This window comes from Arvicola amphibius, chromosome 7 (assembly GCF_903992535.2).
Source record: "Arvicola amphibius chromosome 7, mArvAmp1.2, whole genome shotgun sequence".
NCBI lineage: Eukaryota > Metazoa > Chordata > Mammalia > Rodentia > Cricetidae > Arvicola > Arvicola amphibius.
In genome coordinates this window covers 27327262-27348106 of record NC_052053.1, presented here as the reverse complement: position 1 = coordinate 27348106, position 20845 = coordinate 27327262, and the positions used below count along the sequence as shown (strand labels likewise).

The window sequence follows — 20845 nt, the reverse complement described above, 5'->3', positions numbered from 1 at the left end:
TCACTAAAAATACACTATTTGGGGGCACTGTCCAGTACCACAAGTGAAGAGGGGTTCTGGGCAAAACCTAAAAATTACAGCTGCAATGAAAAAATAGGATTCTGACCAGGTGAGCTCAAAACCTATGTTAGAAGTCCCTGTTAGAGGTGTGAAATGTAGCTGAGCCCTAATGTCGTCCTTGAGGGAAGGAGAAGAAGGCAAGACATCAATTAACATAGACGCTGGGAGTCAGATAAAAGGTATACAGCAGACTCATTAACTCAGCAATGTGGAAAAACTTATATACTTTCCCAGCACCCAGACATTCTGATCCCTTGACAATTGGCATCACATGGTTGCCCCTTATTGCCAATTCACGGTCAAGACCTCTGGCAGCACCTGTTGCTAGGACCTTAGGTAACATCTCTTGGTGGTACCTCATTGGCTAAGCATGATAAGGACCTCTGGCAGCTCCAGAAAAGAGGAGAGAGAGAGATGAGGAACTGCAGTTAGGCTACCAGCTTCCCTGTCTGAAGTCCACTTTATTTTATTTAGTACAAGGACATCAATGATGAGTAGTGTGTTAAAGGTTAATTTAAAACAGCTGGGATCACACTTTATTGTGGTTTAAGCATGTCTACTCTCTCTCTCCCTCTCTTTCTCTCTCTCTCTCTCATCATACACACACACACACACACACACACACACACACACACACTCTGAAGCAATTTGATATATTGGTTATTTTGAATAACTAGCAAGATCATCTGTGTTCATGTCAAATCCAATGTTCTGCTAAGGAATTGTCAAGTCCTGATATTTCACTAGAGCTTTCAGGTAGGATGCACCTAGGTCATTTGACATTTGATTTGAAATCATATTATACCATTCTTAAACTCCTTTCAAGCTATTTCAAATGCTTTAAAGGATTAGAAATCTTCCTTGCTTTTTGTAAATATGTAATTGTAAAAGATATGTTGAAACATCAAGTTTTAATAGGATTTGTAGACAATTTAACTTGGCATATTTTCAAAAGGCATTTTGTCTACTTATCTCTCAACTTCATCTGTTTCAGGTAAATATGTTATAAACTTAACATAAAAATCATGTGACATTTATGCTGTTTCATTATTAAATATTAAAGATGGGTTGGATTATATGCTTTGTTTATACTTGGAACATTGCAGAGAGAGTTTCTTTGTGTAACATATAGTTTGTAAAGAGCAGTTTATGGTATTATACCCTTAGATGATAATAATGCACAAAAGAATTTTATTTAAGACATGAGCTTACTCTTTTTATTATCTGTATGTTTGTACCTGTGTGGTGTTTTACAGCTGTTATTTCAAGAAATCAAGAAGGTCCAGGAGAAATGGGAAAGGCTGTGCTTATTCCAAAAGATGACCAAGAGAAAATGAAGGAGTTGTTTAAAATCAATCAGTTTAACCTCATGGCCAGTGACTTGATTGCCCTTAACCGAAGTCTGCCGGATGTGAGATTAGAAGGGTAAGTTTGTATGTGCCGTGAAATCTTGTGTGTTATTAAATTCCATGTTTCATGACTTCTGCTCTGACTGTATGAATTTTATACCAGCTTGGTTCCTGCTGATTATCAAACAAATAACCAACCTTAGCTGAGAAATATGAAGTATTTTCTTTTCAGATAAAGCCAAATACATTACTTGCAAAGGCATTGGAGATTCCAAAGACTACTAAGCTTTTAATCCAAAAAGGTCATCTTTGTTTTACTCTACCTTTCTGAATACTAACATGGAATTTCATAAGTAATTTTCATATAAATCTCTAAGAATGCACCATAAGCTTCATTTGGAAAAATATATACGGGCACAAAATTAGCCAACTTATTGCATACTTCTTTGTCTCTTTAAAATTATTTACTCTTGGCATGGTTATAGCTGGTGATGAAGCACTTGCCTAGTATTATCAAGGTCTTTCATTTAATTTTCCATACTACTATGCAAACTATTTATTATTAGTTTTAGCAATTTATACTGTTGTATTTAAATGCTTGTTCAGTTTTCATTAATGGAAGATAAGTTCACCTCTTGAAAAATTTATGTGACAGACTGTAAAATGCTCTACATAGCTAAACATCTTTTAAATATAATTAATAAAGATCAGAATATTTAGTGCTAGTTTTATCACCCTATAGTCTTTGTAAAACATCCTCAGCAATCAAACAATATATGTTCTGAGATTTTAGAAAGTTGTCAAGTTTCCAAATACTTTGCAGATCACACTTCTATGTAAATAGGGTTTTTTGGTGGGGGAGGGGTTAAGACAGGGTTTCTCTGTAGCTTTTGGAGCCTGTCCTGGAACTAGCTCTTGTAGACCAGGCTGGCCTTGAAACCACAGAAGTTCTCCTGCCTCTGCCTCCTGAGTACTGGGATTAAAAGTGTGCACCACCACTGCCTGGCTCGTTAATAGTGTTTTTTAGCTACACAATGATATTCTTTAAGTAAAGTCATTTTAATGCCAGTAATATTTGTCACTAATAACAGACTATTTCATTAATACATTTTGATGATAACAATAGTTGTACTATTCGTGTATTTTTTTCTGAATTGGTTTGAATGAAACTGAAGCCTTATTAAGTTTCTAGAGCTGGTGATTATTACATGATTCCTTTGATGAACTTTGATGAATGGCTCCTCATATCACTATATTGTTCTAAAATGTTCTTTCATGAAAAGAATAACTTTGGCATGGTAACATATCTGTAAGTCCATCATTTGGAAGGACAAAAGAAGATGATCTCAGGTTTGAAAACAACCTGGATCTATGTAGAATTTTCCAGGCAGACCTGGACACTGTGTTTCCAAAACTATGGACTATGGAGAAATGCACAAGTCATCATCTAGCCTGTACACTTTCATGACTCAGCAAATAAACATTGGGTATGAAATGAATGCACAATAACTTTCTAAACAGATTACATTTATTTCTGTGTTTGCATTTGTATTTCAAAGATATAAGTAAATTATTTTCAGAATAGATGTGTGCATGATATATGTCCATTTATTATTGGGTTACAGTATTGTGTTCACATACTTGTTTTATAATACGTGATATGTAAATGTCATATTTATGGATTTTTAGAAAGAAAAGTCATTATTTTCAATTTTTAAAATAGTTACTTCTAGGTGCCATAAATTTTGTAACAGATCTATAATTACCTAATGTAAAGAAACATGTTTGTGGGTGAAAAGGAAAAGCGACAAGACAAAGAGCAGCAGCAGAGTCTACAATTAAGATATTTTTAAGCAATAAATGCTTGATAATATCTAAACTGTGGACCATTCCAACATGAATAAATAGAATGTTTACATTGTTTGTCATAAAATCATATAAAGTACTATATTTACATGGCTATTACATGACATCTTGAGAGTTAAAAGTATTTCAGGAAATAAGAGTGAGGTACATAAAGTTCAGTTTTGATGTTTCCTTCTCTCACATTGTGTGCCAGTGACAGAGACGAGATATTTTCAGAAGATCCTAGACAAATCATTGTGTGCGAAAGCTCTTGTTGATGGCTGAATGGATTCTTGAGTGTCTTAATATACCAATATCAGGGAATAATTAAATTTTAATTCTTACCACAAGTCAAGTATCCAATTTTTTTTCTAAAAACTCAGAGAGAATTTTATATTCATTTGATCTAGAATATTGTTTTAGATTTCATTAGTTAAAGTCCAAAATTTTGAATTTATTAGTTTTTAAATGTGTATTTATTTATTTTACATCCCTACCACAATTTCCCCTTTCTTCTCTTATCCCAGACACTTCCCCCACCCCTACTCCCCTCTGCACCCTCTTTCACTTCTCCATTCTTTTCAGGAAAGAGCAGACCTCCCACTGATATCAACAAAACATGGCATATCAAGTTGCAGTAAAACTAAGAACCCCCACTTGTATTAAGGTTGGGCTAGGCCACCAAAATGAGGAATAGGGTTCCAAAAGTCAGCAAAAGAGTCAAAGACAGCCCCTGATCCCGTTGCTTGGAGTCCCAAAAGTTTGAATTGCCCATCTCCTGTGACTAGGCAAGTCTTCCAGAGGAGGAATTGGGGTATCAAACCAACCACATAGCCTTCGACTTCCTGTCTGTCCTGCCTAGGAGATGTACTGTAGTAAAGGGGGCACAGAGGTGAGAGTGACCAACTTATAACTAGTCCAGCCTGAGACCCATGTCACGAGAGTGAGTCCAACCATGACACTGCCTGGAGCACCAGAACCCAGAGGTTGGATGGCCCAGAGGCCTAGAATTGAACTAAACACGACCAAGAAAAAGAAAATGTAATTATGTATGATGATATTCTGCTACACTCCTAGATTGGTACCTAGCCCAGCTGTCATCAGAGAGGCTTCATCCAGGAACTGATGGAAACAGATGCAAAGACCCACAGCCAAATAATAGGCCAAACTCAGTGAATCCTGCCAAAGAGGATTGCAGGAACCAGAGGAGTGAAGGACATCATGAGAAAACCCGCAGAAACAATTAACCTTGGCTCATAGGAGCTCAGAGACACTTAACAGTGTCTTTGCGTGTGACAGGCAAAGTCCAATTCCTTTTTGATTGTATCGTAATAATAAAGATATAGCACTTGTGATATATTTCATCCCTAGAATGCTTTCTTGACATGATGGAGGCTCTAGATTTATTCTTTAGCTCTTCAAAAATCAAGAATGGAGGACAGAAGGAATGAACATGTGTCTTAAATTACCCCTGAAAATAATAAATCAGTAGTTACCCACATGGATATGAAATGATTCATCATGTACATGCATATAACTTGTATACTTCAATAATGTTCTGAAAAATCTTCACTTGTGTTTGTGAAGAGCATAAGTTACTACTTAGAAATGAAGAGTCTGATAAATTCCTTCACATGTCTGTTCAATTACAATAGACGTTTAGAATAAATTGTCAACATTATCTAAAAAATAACCATGTTTTCCTTGAATCTAAAATATATTTACAGATGAAGTTTGTGAAGCTTTCTCAGTCAATAAAGGGCTTGCCTTAACAGCATAGCCACTAGAGTTCCATCTCCAGAATATATCTAAAAATATCAGAATGGCAGCTTTTGTGTTCAATCAATCACAATACTGGGTAAGGAAGATAGGTGTTCTGAGGATAGAAGCAGGTAGATTCATGAGGTTCTGCAGGCTCGCCAGCCTATATTAATTACAGAGCCCAAAAGTCCTGGTGGGAGCCCCTTTCTGTTGATGCTCATTGGAGACCTGTATGTGACAACATGACACATTAGAGCTAAATTCTCAACCAATGGACATTTACACATTTATATTGCACTAACTAATATATTTAATTTGTCAGTAAATTACCCATATTTTTTTATTTTTTTATTTTTTTTATTTTTTTCCAGTTTATTTATTTTTTATTAAAAATTGCCATCTCCTCCCCTCCTCCTCCCCCTTCCCTCCCCTCCCCTCCACCCACACCCCCACTCCCTCCCTCTTGAAGCCAAAGAGCCATCAGGGTTCTCTACACTATGTTGAGTCCAAGGTCCTCCCAACTCCCCCCAGGTCCAGGAAGGTGAGCAACCGAACTGACAAGGCTCACACAGAGCCTGTCCATGTCGTAGAGACCAAGCCCATCGCCATTGTCCTTGGCTCCTCGGTCAGCCTCCACCATCAGCCACCCTCAGAGAGTCCGATTTGGTCTCATGTTCCATCAGTCCCATTCCAAGTGGACTTGGTGGTCTCCCATTAGTTCTGTCCTGCCGTCTCAGTGGGTGAACGCGTCCCTCATGGTTCTGACTTTCTTTCTCATGATCTCTCTCCATCCGCTCCTCATCAGAACTTTGGGAGCTCAGTCCGGTGCTCCAATGTGGGGCTCTGTCTCTATCTCCATCCATCGCCAGGTGAAGGTTAAGGCTCACAGTGAGCCCCATATTTTTATATTATACTAAAGTATGTTGAGATAAAAGATAATCACTTAACCCACAGTATGTGTATATTTTAAATGCATTAAAATACTGTCATCAGGACATCTATGAGATTTGTCTCAGAATAGACATAAACACATAAAGAAAATTCCCAACAGTTGCTCCCAGTCTGTTCATTTTTCTTTAAGTATACTGTACATGTGTGCACTTTTTTTTTACTAAGACAGTTCAAAATCCAACAATACCACATTTTTTACTAGCTTTTTTGGAAGTAGAGGAAACAGTGAGTCTGATTGTGGCCAGTGCGCTAGGAACAAGACTCCATTCTACCACTAGGATGGAGGCAGATAGGAAATTGTTCTTTAATCATAGAGGAAATCATGTAATCTTAAGACATACTCCATGCCTCACTTCTGCTTCTTAGCAACTCATTATTTTTCTTAGCCACAGACTCTTTTCGCTGCTGAGACCCACTAATCAGTCAATCAGCCAACCAGCAAATCCCTGTTGTCAAACTAATACAGATAGCCTTTAGAGCAACTAAATCATAAGCCTGGGCTTGATGAACAATGAAAAACAATTATTAGTTTAAAGATTAATTATCATATTTTATGAATACTTTTATAATTGGAAAAAGTGATGAAAGTGGTTGCCCTAATTCTTAATGATGTGCATATGTAAAATATTTCAATTCTCTATATTATATTGTTATTCTGTGGAATTTTTTATGCCCTCTAGCTCCTCTTTTAGATTTCAGAAGACTTTTAAGATTCCAACTTCTTTTTCTACTCTGTGATTATTTTGGAGTAAGACATTAACTGTTAATTTTTGATTGAATATATATTTTAAAAGCTCCAAGCAATTGAAATAAACTGGCAAAGCTCTATACTAGAATGCAGATATTAACAACACTCTTAATGACTGGTATTGAGCTACTTTCAGGTTATAATGTAGCTGGCATTTATATATAGTTCATGGGTAAAATCAGGAAATAGGGAATTCATTGCAAGCATTTATATCCTAGACCAACTAACTTCTTATGCATGCACACTTACTAACTGATAAAGAGATGACTGGCATTAGCCGAAGACCCGTGGCATACAAATTTTGCGTAAGTTGTTCTCAAAGGATAAAGGGTTTATTTACTACCTTAGATGTTAACAAGCCATACTATATATTTTTCTGTGTTCAGTCTCAGGAGTGTCTGAGTGTTCATATAGATTGTCTTTCCCATCAATTAAAATATGATAAATGTAGCAGTGACTGCACAAAGGGGAATGAGAAAATGAGAATATTAATTGGATTTTTGATCTCTCTTCCACATCTTTTCTTTTTAATTTGAGAATTACTGTAATTCTCATATACCGGTGAATTTTTTCCTGTAAAATAATAATGGCTATTATAACATGCTGGCATATGTGCTCATGTGTGGAATTAATTTCATTACTCTACTTATCAACTCACCCTTTCCTTCTCCTTGCCTCACCTCTCTCTGTGTATTACCTTTCTGATAGTAATTCTATTATCCTGTAAGTGTTCTTTCAAATGAAAAACTAGTATAAACCTTTTATTCATGGTTTAGGAACACATTTTAGTGCCACTTTATCACAGAGCCTGCCACATCACCTCGTTTACACTCAACTAGCTTTCAACTACCCCCATGTATAAGCCAGTTTTTGACTTGCTGTTAATCTTTAATGACGATTATAAAACATACGAAACATAAAGCCATCCTATGTGTTCTTCAATGACAGTTAAGTAGCAGTAATTTTAAAGGAGTGTCAAAATGTCCTAGCTCCAAACATTCAACATTATGACTAAGATCAATTTTAGCTGAGCATGACTGAGAAAAGGGTCTTGGAGTAAGCAGGGGTTCAGGGAACATACTTAAACATAATAAAGGCAATATACAACAAACCAACATCAAACTAAAGGAATAGAAACTCAAAGCGATTCCACTAAAATCAGGAACAAGACAAGGCTGTCCACTCTCTCCTTATCCATTCAGTATAGTACGTGAAGTTCTCGCTAGAGCAGTAAGACAACAAAAAGAGATCAAGGAGATACAAATTGGAATAATGCTATACTTTCTATTCACTATAACTAGGGGAGGGTCATAACTCATTCTTTTACATGTGGTTATTTGGTTCTATGCATACTGTTTGTTGAAAACCTATCTTCTCTCATAACATAGTCTTGGTCCCTTGTAAAAATAATACTTGAGTTTGTGCATTAGAGGTCATATAGGAGATCCATCTCCTACTCTGTTTGATAAATTAGTCTACAATACTACAGTCATCAGAGTATTGTGGTTAATTTTGAAATCAGGAAATGTCAAGCATCCAACACTGTGATTTAACCTTTCTAAATGATGACATTTTCTTCCTGCAATTTGAAACTTAGCATTCACGTTTTGTTTGCTGTTTCATGTTTATATTTAAAATCTTTTATATTTCATTTAACATTTATCATGATATAAAGGCAAACACATGAACACTAAGAAATATATAATTATTGTGCAATGTGTTTTCTAATATTTACAACTAGCAGTGATATAAAAGTAACATTATGGAGAGATGAGGTGAAGTACAGCGTTGTGGGAGTTTTATTTGCTTTATAAAATAAATATATGAAACAAGCCTAAGATATACTGAGGAAAGCTTTCTGAGTTATAAAGAGAAAACAATAGAGAAAACCAATGCTGGATATAATAGAACCAGTGAAAATAGCAGTTAAGAATATTGGTACTAGTAAGCTTATATATGACCCCCAAGCAATTGTCATTTGTGTAAACATAGCTACAATCTATTATGTGAATCATTTTGATTTGTATTCTTCATTCTTTATTATTTTGATCTGAAATGTGTTTTTATTGCAACTGTTTGATGGCTTTCATCATGACAAATTAATAATTTAATTTTAATATTGCTTTGCACGTTTTTTACTGTGCTTAACTACATTTCACTTCCAATTTCCATCCTTGTTACATCCCTTTGCCTCAGCTCCTCTATAATCCCTTCCTCTTCTTTATCAGTCCATCTCTTAATTTTATTTCCCATAGTTTCCACATATGACATAAGCATACAAAATTTTTCTTTCTGTTTGGGTGATTTTATTTAACATGATATTCTATTTTTCTATACATTTTCCTGAAATTGGCATGATGTTAAATTATTTATTTCAAGGTGACACTCCATTGTTTATACATGTCATATTTTTTTCCAACTATGAATCTGTCTATATACAGCTTGATAATTTTCATATCTTGGCTTTTGTGTATATGCCAGCATAAGACAAAATGGTATGAGAGATTCCCTTTTGTTCCCTTTTCTTCACAGAGTGAAACCATCAGATATATTTTTAAATTTTTTGGAGGGATAACTAATGAAGGACCTCCATAGTTTCCTGTGGCTCCATGTCCTTTCCAGTACCAGGGCATACCTTATATTTGCAGGCAAGAAAGAATTACATTTTGCTTTTAGCTAAAGGTTCTGAGACATTTTTCATATAGTTACTGACCATTTGTACCTTTTGATACATAACTGTTTAGAATATTTGGCTGGCAAAATACAGACTGGTTTTCTCTTAGCTTTTTATATGTTCTGGATATGAATTAACTCACAGGTTATGATCTAGAAAGATATTTTGTTCTGCCACTTGCATTTCCATTTTGTTAATTGTGCCCTTTGCTGTCAGAGCTTTTTAGTTTATTGTGATCTTATTACCTAATTATTATTTCTTGAGTTGTCAAGGTTCTCTTTAGGCAATTACTGTGCAAATGATTGTACCTTAAGTTATTTCCAAAAGTTTCTAATATTTTCCCACTATCAATGGATCAAAATTTATCACTTTGGTTATATGCAATCTGTGTAGAAAATGTACTTTACTTAATCCTCTTGAAAATAAGAGTTCTTATGGTTATAAATTGATAAATTTGTGTTATGGAGCACAATAAATTCAGATTAATGAGATTATTCTTGCCGTGTGGAAACATATTAATTCATTAGCAGTAAAATATTTTATGCAAGTAAAGGATTTTAAAAATGAAATAGATGTGATTTTTTTAAATTGAAGATTATTGAGATCTCGGGGAATGTAAAAACACAACTAGCATAGTTTTTAAGACTGAATGATTCCAGTAGAATGAGGTATTGTAATTAGATTATAGAGCATGATTAAGTATAGTTTAAAATGACAGTAGTTTTGTAGTATTTAGACATATAACGATAGAGAATCAGGAATTACAGCAAAGGATAGTTGACAAAATGAAAGCCTCATTTAAGAAGAGTTTTTTCCTTCTACCGTTGTAGAAATTTACCAAAAATAGGAAAAGCCTGGATGTAATAATTTTCTTTATTCTGAATAGTAATGGCATAGAGAGGATTGTGTCATGTTTCTGTCAGATGCGTCCTTCCTCACTCCCTTTCCTTTCACATTGACCTCTTTCCCTTTCCCCAATTAAAGGCTCCCCTCTTTCCCACTCCCTGAATTAAATAACCTATCACCTATAACCTTTTATTTGATTCTCTAGAGCTTCTTGGCTCCATGGTTGCATTTACTTTCCTGGTTTCTGCATAACTTGAGATATATATTCACATTTGAAGATATATAGCTAGGAACCACAAATGAGACAGAATATGCTGAGTTTGTCTTCTTGGACTGATTTGCCTTACTCAGTAAGAAATTTTGCAGTTTCATTCATTTACCTACAAATGTCATTTTTCTTTATAGATGAATAGTATTAACGCTTGTACATATACCACATTTTCATTACCCATTTCAGTTCTTTCTTTATTTGGGGTATCGAAAGTAGAGCAGCAATAAACATGGTTGAGCAAGTATCTGTGGGTAGTATATATAGATATATGCTAGCTTTGGATATATACAAACAAGTAAGATAGCTGGAATTTTGTCTTTTGCTTTTTTAGAATCATTGATACTGATTTCCAGAGTGGCTACCCCTGTTTTCAATTCCTCCAACAATAAATGAGGGTTTATTTTTCCCCACAACCCCATCAGTCAACACTTGTGCATTTTTTACTGGATTTTTAGCATTCTGATTGGGGTGTGCTAAAACCTTAAAGTGGTTTAATTTCAATTTCCCTAATACAGATGACATTTTTCCAAGGGTTCTCTCTCTCTCTCTCTCTCTCTCTCTCTCTCTCTCTCTCTCTCTCTCTCTCTCTCTCTTTTGCTTTCATCTATATATATTGTGTGTAGTGCATATATATATGCACTATATATATATATCCTATATATATATATATATCCTATATATATAGGATAAAAGACAGCATCTTCAGCATCTTTAAAAATAGACAGAACTAAAGGGAGATCACCAACTCCAGTTGGAATGGGACTGATGGATCATGCGACCAAATCCGTCTCTCTGAATGTGGCCAACAGCGGGGGCTGACTGAGAAGCAAAGGACAATGGCTCTGGGCTCTGATTCTTCTGCATGGACGGGCTCTGTGGGAGCCTTCTCAGCTTGGTCGATCACCTTCCTGGACCTGGGGGGAGTTGGGAGGACCTTGGACTTAGCATAGAGTGGGGAACCCTGATGGCTCCTTGGCCTTGAGAGGGAGGGAGGGGAGGTATGGGTGGAGGGAAGGGGAGGGAAGGGGGAGAAGGAGGGGAGGGAAGGGGGAGGAGGAGTGGAGGGAGGGGGTAGGAGGAGGGAAGGAGATGGAAATTTTTAAATATATAAAAAAAAATAAACCATGAGAGAAAAAAAATACATATAATGTTCATATAATGTTATTTGTATTCGTATGTGTGTTTTCAGGGCTGGCCAATTGGTATTGGCTGACAAGTTTGTCCAGTTAATGTGCACTTCTCTGGGGGGAAAAACCAATTTTTCCTGCTCTCAATGTTCCTTATTTTCTGTAGTACATTTCTAGAGTTGAGGCCTTCTGAGCTTTTTCCCCTTACACATTAGCATGTCTATGGTTGTTTTCCTTCTTTAGATTACCTTTAGGAAGTCTTATTGTTGTTTTAGAGATATGATGGATTTAACCTCTGACATTCCTAGGAGATACAATTTAATTGTAAATTTACTAGTCCTCTGGCATTTACAGTCTTTTTAGAATAATCTCTGAGTAGCGGCATCAGTTGGGACTGTGATCTGTATCATGCTTGTTGCTGAAAACCGAGTCTAACGCCTAGGGCTAGTGAAGTCATGGATCTTGCAGAAGAATCTATAAATACCACTTTATTAAACTAGTATAATACCTAACAGAATTGTAGATATTTCTCCTTAGAACTGTAGATAAGTATAGTTTTCACTCTTTTGCAACAGAAAGGGACCATTACAGAAAACCATAATAGATTAAGAAGTGCACTTTTGGAGACATGTCTTAGCCTTTTAAATTCATCTATTGAGAATGCTCTGTTCAGATCATAGCTCATTTAATTAATTAGCTCTTTTTGTAACTCTTTATCTCCTCAGTGCATATTAATTATTAATTCTCTGTCATATATATATATATATATACATATATATATATATGCGCCAAAAAGTCTTTCCTATTCCCTGGGCATCCTCTTTATTGGATTGTTTCCTTAGCTCCATAAGAATTCTTTAGGCTTATGAGGTCCCAGTTGTCAATTTTTGGCCTTTATTCCTTGTCAAATAAAGTCCTATTGAGGAATTTCTTTCTGACACGTGGATTTTTATAAGGTGCTGCATATATTTTCTTCTAGCAGTTTTCGTGTTTCATATTTCACACTGATCTCTCTGGTTCATTTGGGGTTAAATTTTTTCCAGAGACATAGATGCATATCTACTATTATTTTTCTCTGTTTAGAAATCCAGTCTCATGGCACCATTTTTAAAGATGCTGTCTTTTATCCATTATATGTTTTTGGACTCTATCATGTAATAGATGATTATAAGCATGTGTGTTCACATTTGGGTCTTTTACTGCTTTTTGTTCCATTGGTCTACACGTGATTTTTTGCTTTGTTTTAGCCTCATACTGTTGTTATTACTGCAGTTCTTTTCAATAAACATTGAAATTTGAAACGGCGTCTTTCAAGCATTGTTCTTTTCGCTCATCATTCTTTTGGGTAGCATGACTCTTTCATGGTTCTACATGAATTTATTATATTTCCTTTTCTATGAATAATATGATGACTTTTATTAGGATTTTATTTTATTTTATGGGATCTGTAAATTGTTTTCAGAAGAATGGTCATTTTCTTAACAATAATCCTACCAATCCATAATTATGGGCTGCCTTTCCATTTGCTAGCATCTTTCTCGAACTTTTTCTTCAGAGAGTTAATGCTTTCATTTTAGATGGCTTTCACCAATAGGGAATCATATTATTTTTTATGCTCCTAAAACCACATATAATGCAAAAATATGTATCTCTCCATATATATTAAAGTTATGTCACCTGGGTTGATAATGTTTTCCCAAAAAATATAAACTAACAAAAGCCCCACTATCAGGAATGAGAAATCTATTTTGGGTTGTTAGCCAGGACAATTCAAGAGACACCTCAAACTAAGTAGGCTACTGGTGTTCCCTTCATTGTTTCTTAGAAATTGGAGGTAAGTCCCTTTTCTGGAGACACTGCATGTGTTAGATACAGGCCTGGAGTATTTGAGTGGTATCTGACCAAAAGCCTCATTCCTGATCATTAGATTTTATACCACTGGAAGAGTCTATGGAAATTCCAAAGAAAGAAAAGCCAGAGCTATGATGCCTAAACCCACAATAATGACCAGCATTTCTAAAGGTACCACAGTGACTCTAAAATCTCAGTATTAACCAGCAGCTGTCTAAGTGAACTTATAGCCCACTCAACGATGTGAAAATCATTCCTGAAACTGTAAACCTAGCCAACTACTGATTGAATGGGCCTTAGAGGGGAGGTACTACTGCCACATTCCTAAACTGGAATAATGTCTAACTGCTTTACAAATGCTTATCCTTATAACCACAAATAAATGGAATCTTCAACCTTCATCCAAGAAACTCCTTTAAAAAGAAGACTGAGACCATTACAGAAATCACAACTAGTTAAAATGTAAAAAACAATTGCTGTTGGAGCGCCAAGCCTTGGCTCATACAACTCTAATACAACCACTGTACATGAGGCTCAGGGAATATCACAAAAGGGGGACAAATGTTAATGATCTGGAGGAGCAAAAAATCCACCCCAATAATGTGTCTTCTAGATATGTCAAGAAAGCTACAGCCATACCAAGTATGAATTGAGCAGTGGTAATAGCAGTTAATATGTCAATGTGGATGTTAAAAAAAATCTTCACAGTGCCTCATCACTTGATGGAGAGCTATAGGCCATTAATGGATGCTGAGACAGGAAGAATTTATCTTCCTCAAGGTAGAGTTTCAGCCTCCCAAGTGCTGAGATTAAAGGCATGTGCCACCCTCCTGGCTGCACAATATAACTCCAAATACGTTAAGTCTTAGAGAATAGAGATAGGTTGGTTTTTTTATATATCTTTGGGTTTTTATAAGTATATACATGAAGACTGAGGGAAACCCGTAAGTATTTATTACAATGTGGTGATATGATAATTCTGTATATAATGACTTGAAATAAATCACTACTTTAGAAATGACTATTTTATCCTCATAAGCAATTTTTGACATTCATATGAAAATTATAGTACTTTCCAAATTAAATAGAAAAGATTTGTAGAATAGATCAGAAATCCAATGAATAGTCTCATTTTCTATTTCTCTTTTGTGACAATGGTACATTTATGAGTATTGCCTCAGCATCATTTCCTCTATACCATTTTTAAATCCTCTTGAGATTCTTATATTTCTATTTGGTCCTTAACTTGCTCTTTGCATTTAAAATCTATAGTTTTTTTACTAGTCATATAAATATATAATTTTACCCTAAAGATAGTTTCATAATTACAATTTGTAGAGCCATTTAGTGTAAGAAAGCAGATACATAACTAGGTCTCATATCATTTAAAAATCTCCTAGAAGGCATATTTTATTTTAAAATATCTCCTTTCCTTTTTCTATTCTGCTGCTGACAGATGTTTTCTGTGTATATGTCAGTGTCTTCAGGGAAGGATGAATTGCTCTAATGCCAACTTACAATGTGATTCCACTGTGGAAGGATTTTATTTCACAGTTAAATAATTTAACTTCTGATAATGAGATGTAGTTTTATTGACCTGGGAGACTTTGGCATATGTTAGAAATTCTCATTGTATATCATAATTAGTTTTTTTCCCAGAAATGGGTTTATGGGTCTCCTGTAGAAACCCATAAACTTCTGACTGGTAATTGATATGTATATGAGAAAATTTGTATTTGGGTTTTGAATGTCAATTTCTAGTATTTTATAATTGCTTTGTGAATTTGATGCAATGCAGCACATGGCAAGTTATTTTTTAAAAAGTTATATTTGCATATTTTAAGTTCAATTTCACATCAGCAAAACATGCAGTGATCACAATGTTAGAGTAGACCATAGTAGCACAAATATGTTTATCATTTATTAATGCAGTGCAAGTGAGTGTTTTGTGCCATTTTTCTCTAAAAGAAGAACATTATTTCTATTCCTTCATTTTATTTTTCATTTATGTGAGATGTTGCCTGTGGATATAGGTGGAGACAGCTTTAACAAGATCTCATAAGATGTTCCATGTGTTATTAATGTTCTAAGATAGTCTTCTACCTTCAAATCACAGTAATAAAGATCCAGTAGAATATAATTCTTTAATCATTATTCCATGTAAGATAACATGCAGTTTAGAAAAGAAACATATTAACAAAAGGTAAAAATGAAATTTAAATTTTGTAAATTTACATCCAGTACCCTCCCCAAACTACATTTAACGAGAAATTTTAAAGCAAGTATTACATTGTTGTTTTCTCAATTAAGTTGCATGTACTTAATAGAGAATACTGGAAAAAAATACCCATCTCCAGCTTAAAATTAAAAGAAGTAAGACCCATGAATTATGTCACTTGATCGTACAAAATATAGTTAAAAGTTATTATTTATTGAATATTATTGAGCATGTGTGCATATGCATGTAATGTATGTGTTCATTCTGCAGCTCAGCCACATTGTCTCATGTAATTTTCAAGTAAAACTCAATGAAGTATATCTTATTTTCAGCTGTGGTGTATTTATAAATTAGGAAATACACTCTGAGGATGAAAGACTACCCCAAGGTCGATTTCAAGTAAGAACTTTTAAGCTCCATAGAACACCAACCTGCAAACAATGATAGGACAAATAGGAGATTTGTATTACTTAGTGCTTCATTAAAAAGAAATATCAGTTGTGGATTTTCCCGAGTCGTATGGGATGTCTCTAGCACATTATTGGCTTCCCTACCCCCTTCCTTTCTAGGAGGAAGCATGAGATGCACAAGATAGAAAGGGTTTGTGTGGTATGGGAAAGACTGAAACGGTAGAAGTTGAATATTTGGACTCTGTTCACAGAGGGATGATGCTGCAGCGACTTCCCTTCAATTTTCCACCTGTGGCCTATAGAGTGCAGGCCTTAATTCTGGCACCAGTCACTTCATATTTCCATTTCCTATTATCTTTTCCACTATGCACAACACTAGTTCATCATTTCAGGGTGCCTCAGCCTATGTTGCCTCCATTAATTTTAATTGACAAAAAAAATGCAAGCAAGTAGAAGAAAACTACAGATCTTGCCACAGCATCTCCCCATCACTTGAGTTCATGTTCCTATTGTCTACATCTATGTTATTGCTGCAAAAACTTGACCATGTTTCCAATCACAATTCTTCCATCCTCTAGATACCATTTCCTCACAGCTACCCGACTTCATCTTCCACCACCCCCGCCACAACCTCTTGCAAGTGTCAACTGGTTTTGTCTCCTCTGGTTATTCCCGTGTGTGAACTTGGTGTTTATTCTGGTTTAAGTGGATATCACTCACAAAATATGTCTCAATCCTTTTCATGGAGGTATCCACTTCTTTTTATTTAAAAAACTCATCTTGAGAGAAATGACTAAGGTCTTCTTTACCATTTCACATTAATGGCACTGCAGTTGATTTTTATAACTTAAAGATCAGTCAAAATCTTTTTGTCAAGGGTCATTGATGATTCCTACGTGAGCATAAATAGGAAGGAGTACGTAGGAATGTTTGACACCTATGTTGCTATATGTAATAGTGGATTGCCAGTCCTTATATTTCTCGACACACTATAATTTTCCTGTCAGTTACTATCTCCATTCTAAAACAAAAACGTTCTCTTTGATTCTAAGACCAACTTATACTGTCCTAAATTTTTTGTTTGTTTGTTTTGTTTTCTCTGGCCACTCCTTTGTTATTTGCAAGAGGCAGATTTGATAATTTCATATATGCAAATAGAATGATTTATCAAGTGGATTCTTCATTCTCTCCCCTCCAATTCCTTTTCTATTCTTCACTCCCTTTCCCCTTTGTTCATGTGGTCTTATACAAGATCTACCTGGTCACCTCAGGGCTGCCACCCTGTAGTGCAAGGTTACCTACTATAGTCTATGCAGTCTCTTAGTGGCAACATCTCTGACGAATACAGACTCTTCCTTCTCCAATGGCATCTCCTCAGATAGAAGTAGAGCTTCAAGAATCCATCCACCATCCATTTTTGTTTATCTTGTGTACATATTGTGTCTGCAATTATAATAACAATGAGCTTGCGAGTTTGTGTGTAGAGTGGTTCTGTCATATCCAGAGAACACTCTTTTGATGAAATTATACACTAAGTCTGGCTGTTACATTCTTCCTATGTCTTCTTCTGCAATGATCCCTGAACTGGAGGTGAATCTGAGGACTGTGATTTAAATGTTCCATATAAAGTTCAGCAGTCCAGTTTCTTATTCTCTGCAAGCTGACTCATTTTGTGTCCCCTCACTAATAATAATGTAATTAAGTAAGTCTCCTTACTTAATAATATAATACAAAATGTACCTCCTTTGCTGAGATACTCTGATATATGGGTATAAAGAAAATATTTAGGGGGCAGTTAAATACTATGAGTAATAGTAGTAGGTTCTCCTCAATGGCTTATTGTCTATTTTACCCATGGATTTTTGAGTCAGTTAATAGCATAGACCATGAATTGCATCTTGTGGTGCACAGTGCCTTTCTTTAAATCCAAATGCCTATACTTAGGTAATATCCAAGGGAAAGAGCTGTTATAGTGATCAGTGTGCAATTGTTTAGTTTCCTTCTATTTTACAACCTCATTTTATAATTTTCTGCTATGAGATTGATCAATACAAACCTCTACTCTGACTGTAGAAGTTAACTTCTAAATGTAATTATTTTTACATTCACTTGGACAATAATACTCATTCAAATTATAGCATTTCTAAATGTGAGCATCAATTAGTCTTTGTAAAACCTTTTCTCGTGAAAGTCCTCATTTCTAGAATATTTGTTCCTTTCGTTTTTCAAGTCAAATAATGGAATCTAACTTCATTGTTCTATGCTCACAGCCAACATCCATTCACCACATAATTCCACAGTTCCTTTGCCACTGCTTTAACACTAGTTACCGCAATCACTGAAGAACATTATCAATTTTAAATTTTGTTTACTTTTCTTTGGAATTTTTGTTTGTTTCTGTTTTGCAAAACTGAAGTCTACAGAAGAAGTTGAAGGCCTGGTGTACATGACATGCACATGATTCAGACATGGTTATAGTAAGGAAAAGTCTACCTGAGTCAGCTTCCTACACTCCATATCATATAGATGCTAATATAGGAAAAATCTCAGGGCATTTCTATTAAAATATATTAACTGATTTAACTTCATGTATTATTTGTGCCTTACAAAGAATGTTGTTAAAGAGACAGAGTCAAATAATAAGTACCATGCTTCTCATACTTACTGTTATTAAAACTGACACCTCAAAATATTTATTGAAAAATTGTTATATAATGTAACAACTTTTATTTCATACCTACATGTGTTCATAGGAAGCTATATACAATAATTAATACATTTTAGTTATCTATGAACACACAGGCACACACAATAATTAATACATTTTAGTTATCCATGAACACACATGCACACACACACACACACACACACACACACACACACACACACTCAAATCCTATTTGCCTTATCAACTTTTGTTGTCAGATAGTTCAACTTGCCTTGATTTTACTTATGGATGAGCTAAGGTAAGGTTGTACTACTTAGCTTAGTTTTGTAAGTGTATTTATATTAAAAATCCATTTCTATTTATATTGTCTGAATATGTTAGTTTTCCTTAATTCATCTCACTAGCTTGTCCATCTAGGCAGTGGTATCTCTGTGTTTATTCTGGCACTTGGAACCCAACACATACTATCAAGGCTAGCTGTGTGTCCCTTCATGTTTAGAGCTTGCACATAATTGTAACCATGCAGTACTAACTGAGAGTCATATGGGCAGGATTAAAATAAATATTGCTATCATAAGGAATAAGTAAAAACATGGGAAAGTTAAAAGAAAGGCTCAAGTGAAGTCTGGGCACATAGAAAAGCTGTTTTAACATTTGCTTTAGAATAGCAAAAAACCAAGAATTCAAAATAACATTTTAAAAAATGTTCTCCATTATAATCCTTTAGTGTACACCATTGATATTCTATAGCTAATGGTGTATTATTTGTAATAGTTTTGAGCTTATATTATTCATGGATATTCTATTTAAAATTATGAATTTATTCAGTTGTGAAGAATTTCTGGTGGTGATTGCTGTGCCACATAGCTGCCCAGTTACACATGACCTTGTGCCATTACTAAGCTATAAACATTTAAATATTTTTAAAATTTTCTCAGAGTTATTACTGATGATAGTTTAGGAATTATATAGAGTCATTTTTAATATACCTATATCTAAAGTTTAAAAATTCTTATTCAGTTTGCCTGTGGAACAGTTGATTTTTTTTTTGTTTTTTTTTTTTTTTTTTTTTTTTTTTTGTTTTCGAGACAGGGTTTCTCTGTAGCTTTGGAGCCTGTCCTGGAACTAGCTCTTGTAGACCAGGCTGGTCTCGAACTCACAGAGATCCGCCTGCCTCTGCCTCCTGAGTGCTGGGATTAAAGGCGTGCGCCACCGCTGCCCGGCTGTTGATTTTTTTTTTTTATTTTAAAACAATTTTTAAGCCGGGAGGTGGTGGCACATGCCTTTAATCCCCAGCACTCGGAGGCAGAGGTAGGCGGATCTCTGAGTTGGAGGCCAGCCTGGTCTACAAGAGCTAGTTCCAGGACAGGCTCTAGAAACTACAGGGAAACCCTGTCTCGAAAAACAAAGCAAAAAAAAACCACCAAACAAACAAAACAAAAACAATTTTTATATAATATATCTGATCACTATTTCCCCTTCTTCATCTCCTGTCCTGCTTCCATCTTCCCAAATTTTCTACCAGTTAAGCTCTACTCTTTCCTGAACCTAATTCAGACATTAACTGCTGTATAAGACAACCTGCATCTGGGTCTGAAGAGATACACCAGCGGGAAGAACGCTCACAACTCAGCTGGAGGACTTTTGCTCCGATCACCAGTACCGATAACAAAGATGAATATAGTTCCAGGAGCACATGTAACAGTTCACTGTGGAGAAAAGTGGAGACAGGAGGAATCTGGTGTTCACTGTCAGCCAGACTAGCTCCAGCTTCAGCGAGATATCCTGTCTCAAAAGAAAATATGGTGGAGAGTAAATGAGCAGAACACCCTGACATTCTCCTCTGGCCACTGCATGTATCCATACAGACGTAGTCAATTGCCACAACACATGTGCACATATCGTACACACATACACACACATAATGATAATAAAAAGATAGTGTATATTTTATTAAGAATGATATGTTACATATAATATCCTCGGTTAAAGGCTTAGCAGCACAGAGTGTGAAGGGACACAATCTGGATGTTAAGCTTGGTCTGTGTCTGCTGGAGACACTTACT

At 35.3% G+C, this 20845-nt stretch overlaps 1 protein-coding gene across 3 annotated transcripts in view; it reads left to right on the top strand.

Moving 5' to 3' along the window:
• Positions 1 to 20845, top strand: part of Galnt13 (polypeptide N-acetylgalactosaminyltransferase 13) — a 491359-nt gene that overhangs the window by 172382 nt on the left and 298132 nt on the right. For all 3 annotated transcript variants that reach the window (XM_038338251.1, XM_038338252.1, XM_038338250.1), the window contains exon 4: positions 1317 to 1485. In XM_038338251.1, coding sequence (XP_038194179.1) covers positions 1317 to 1485 — 169 coding nt within the window. The remainder of the gene's footprint in view (positions 1 to 1316; positions 1486 to 20845) is intronic.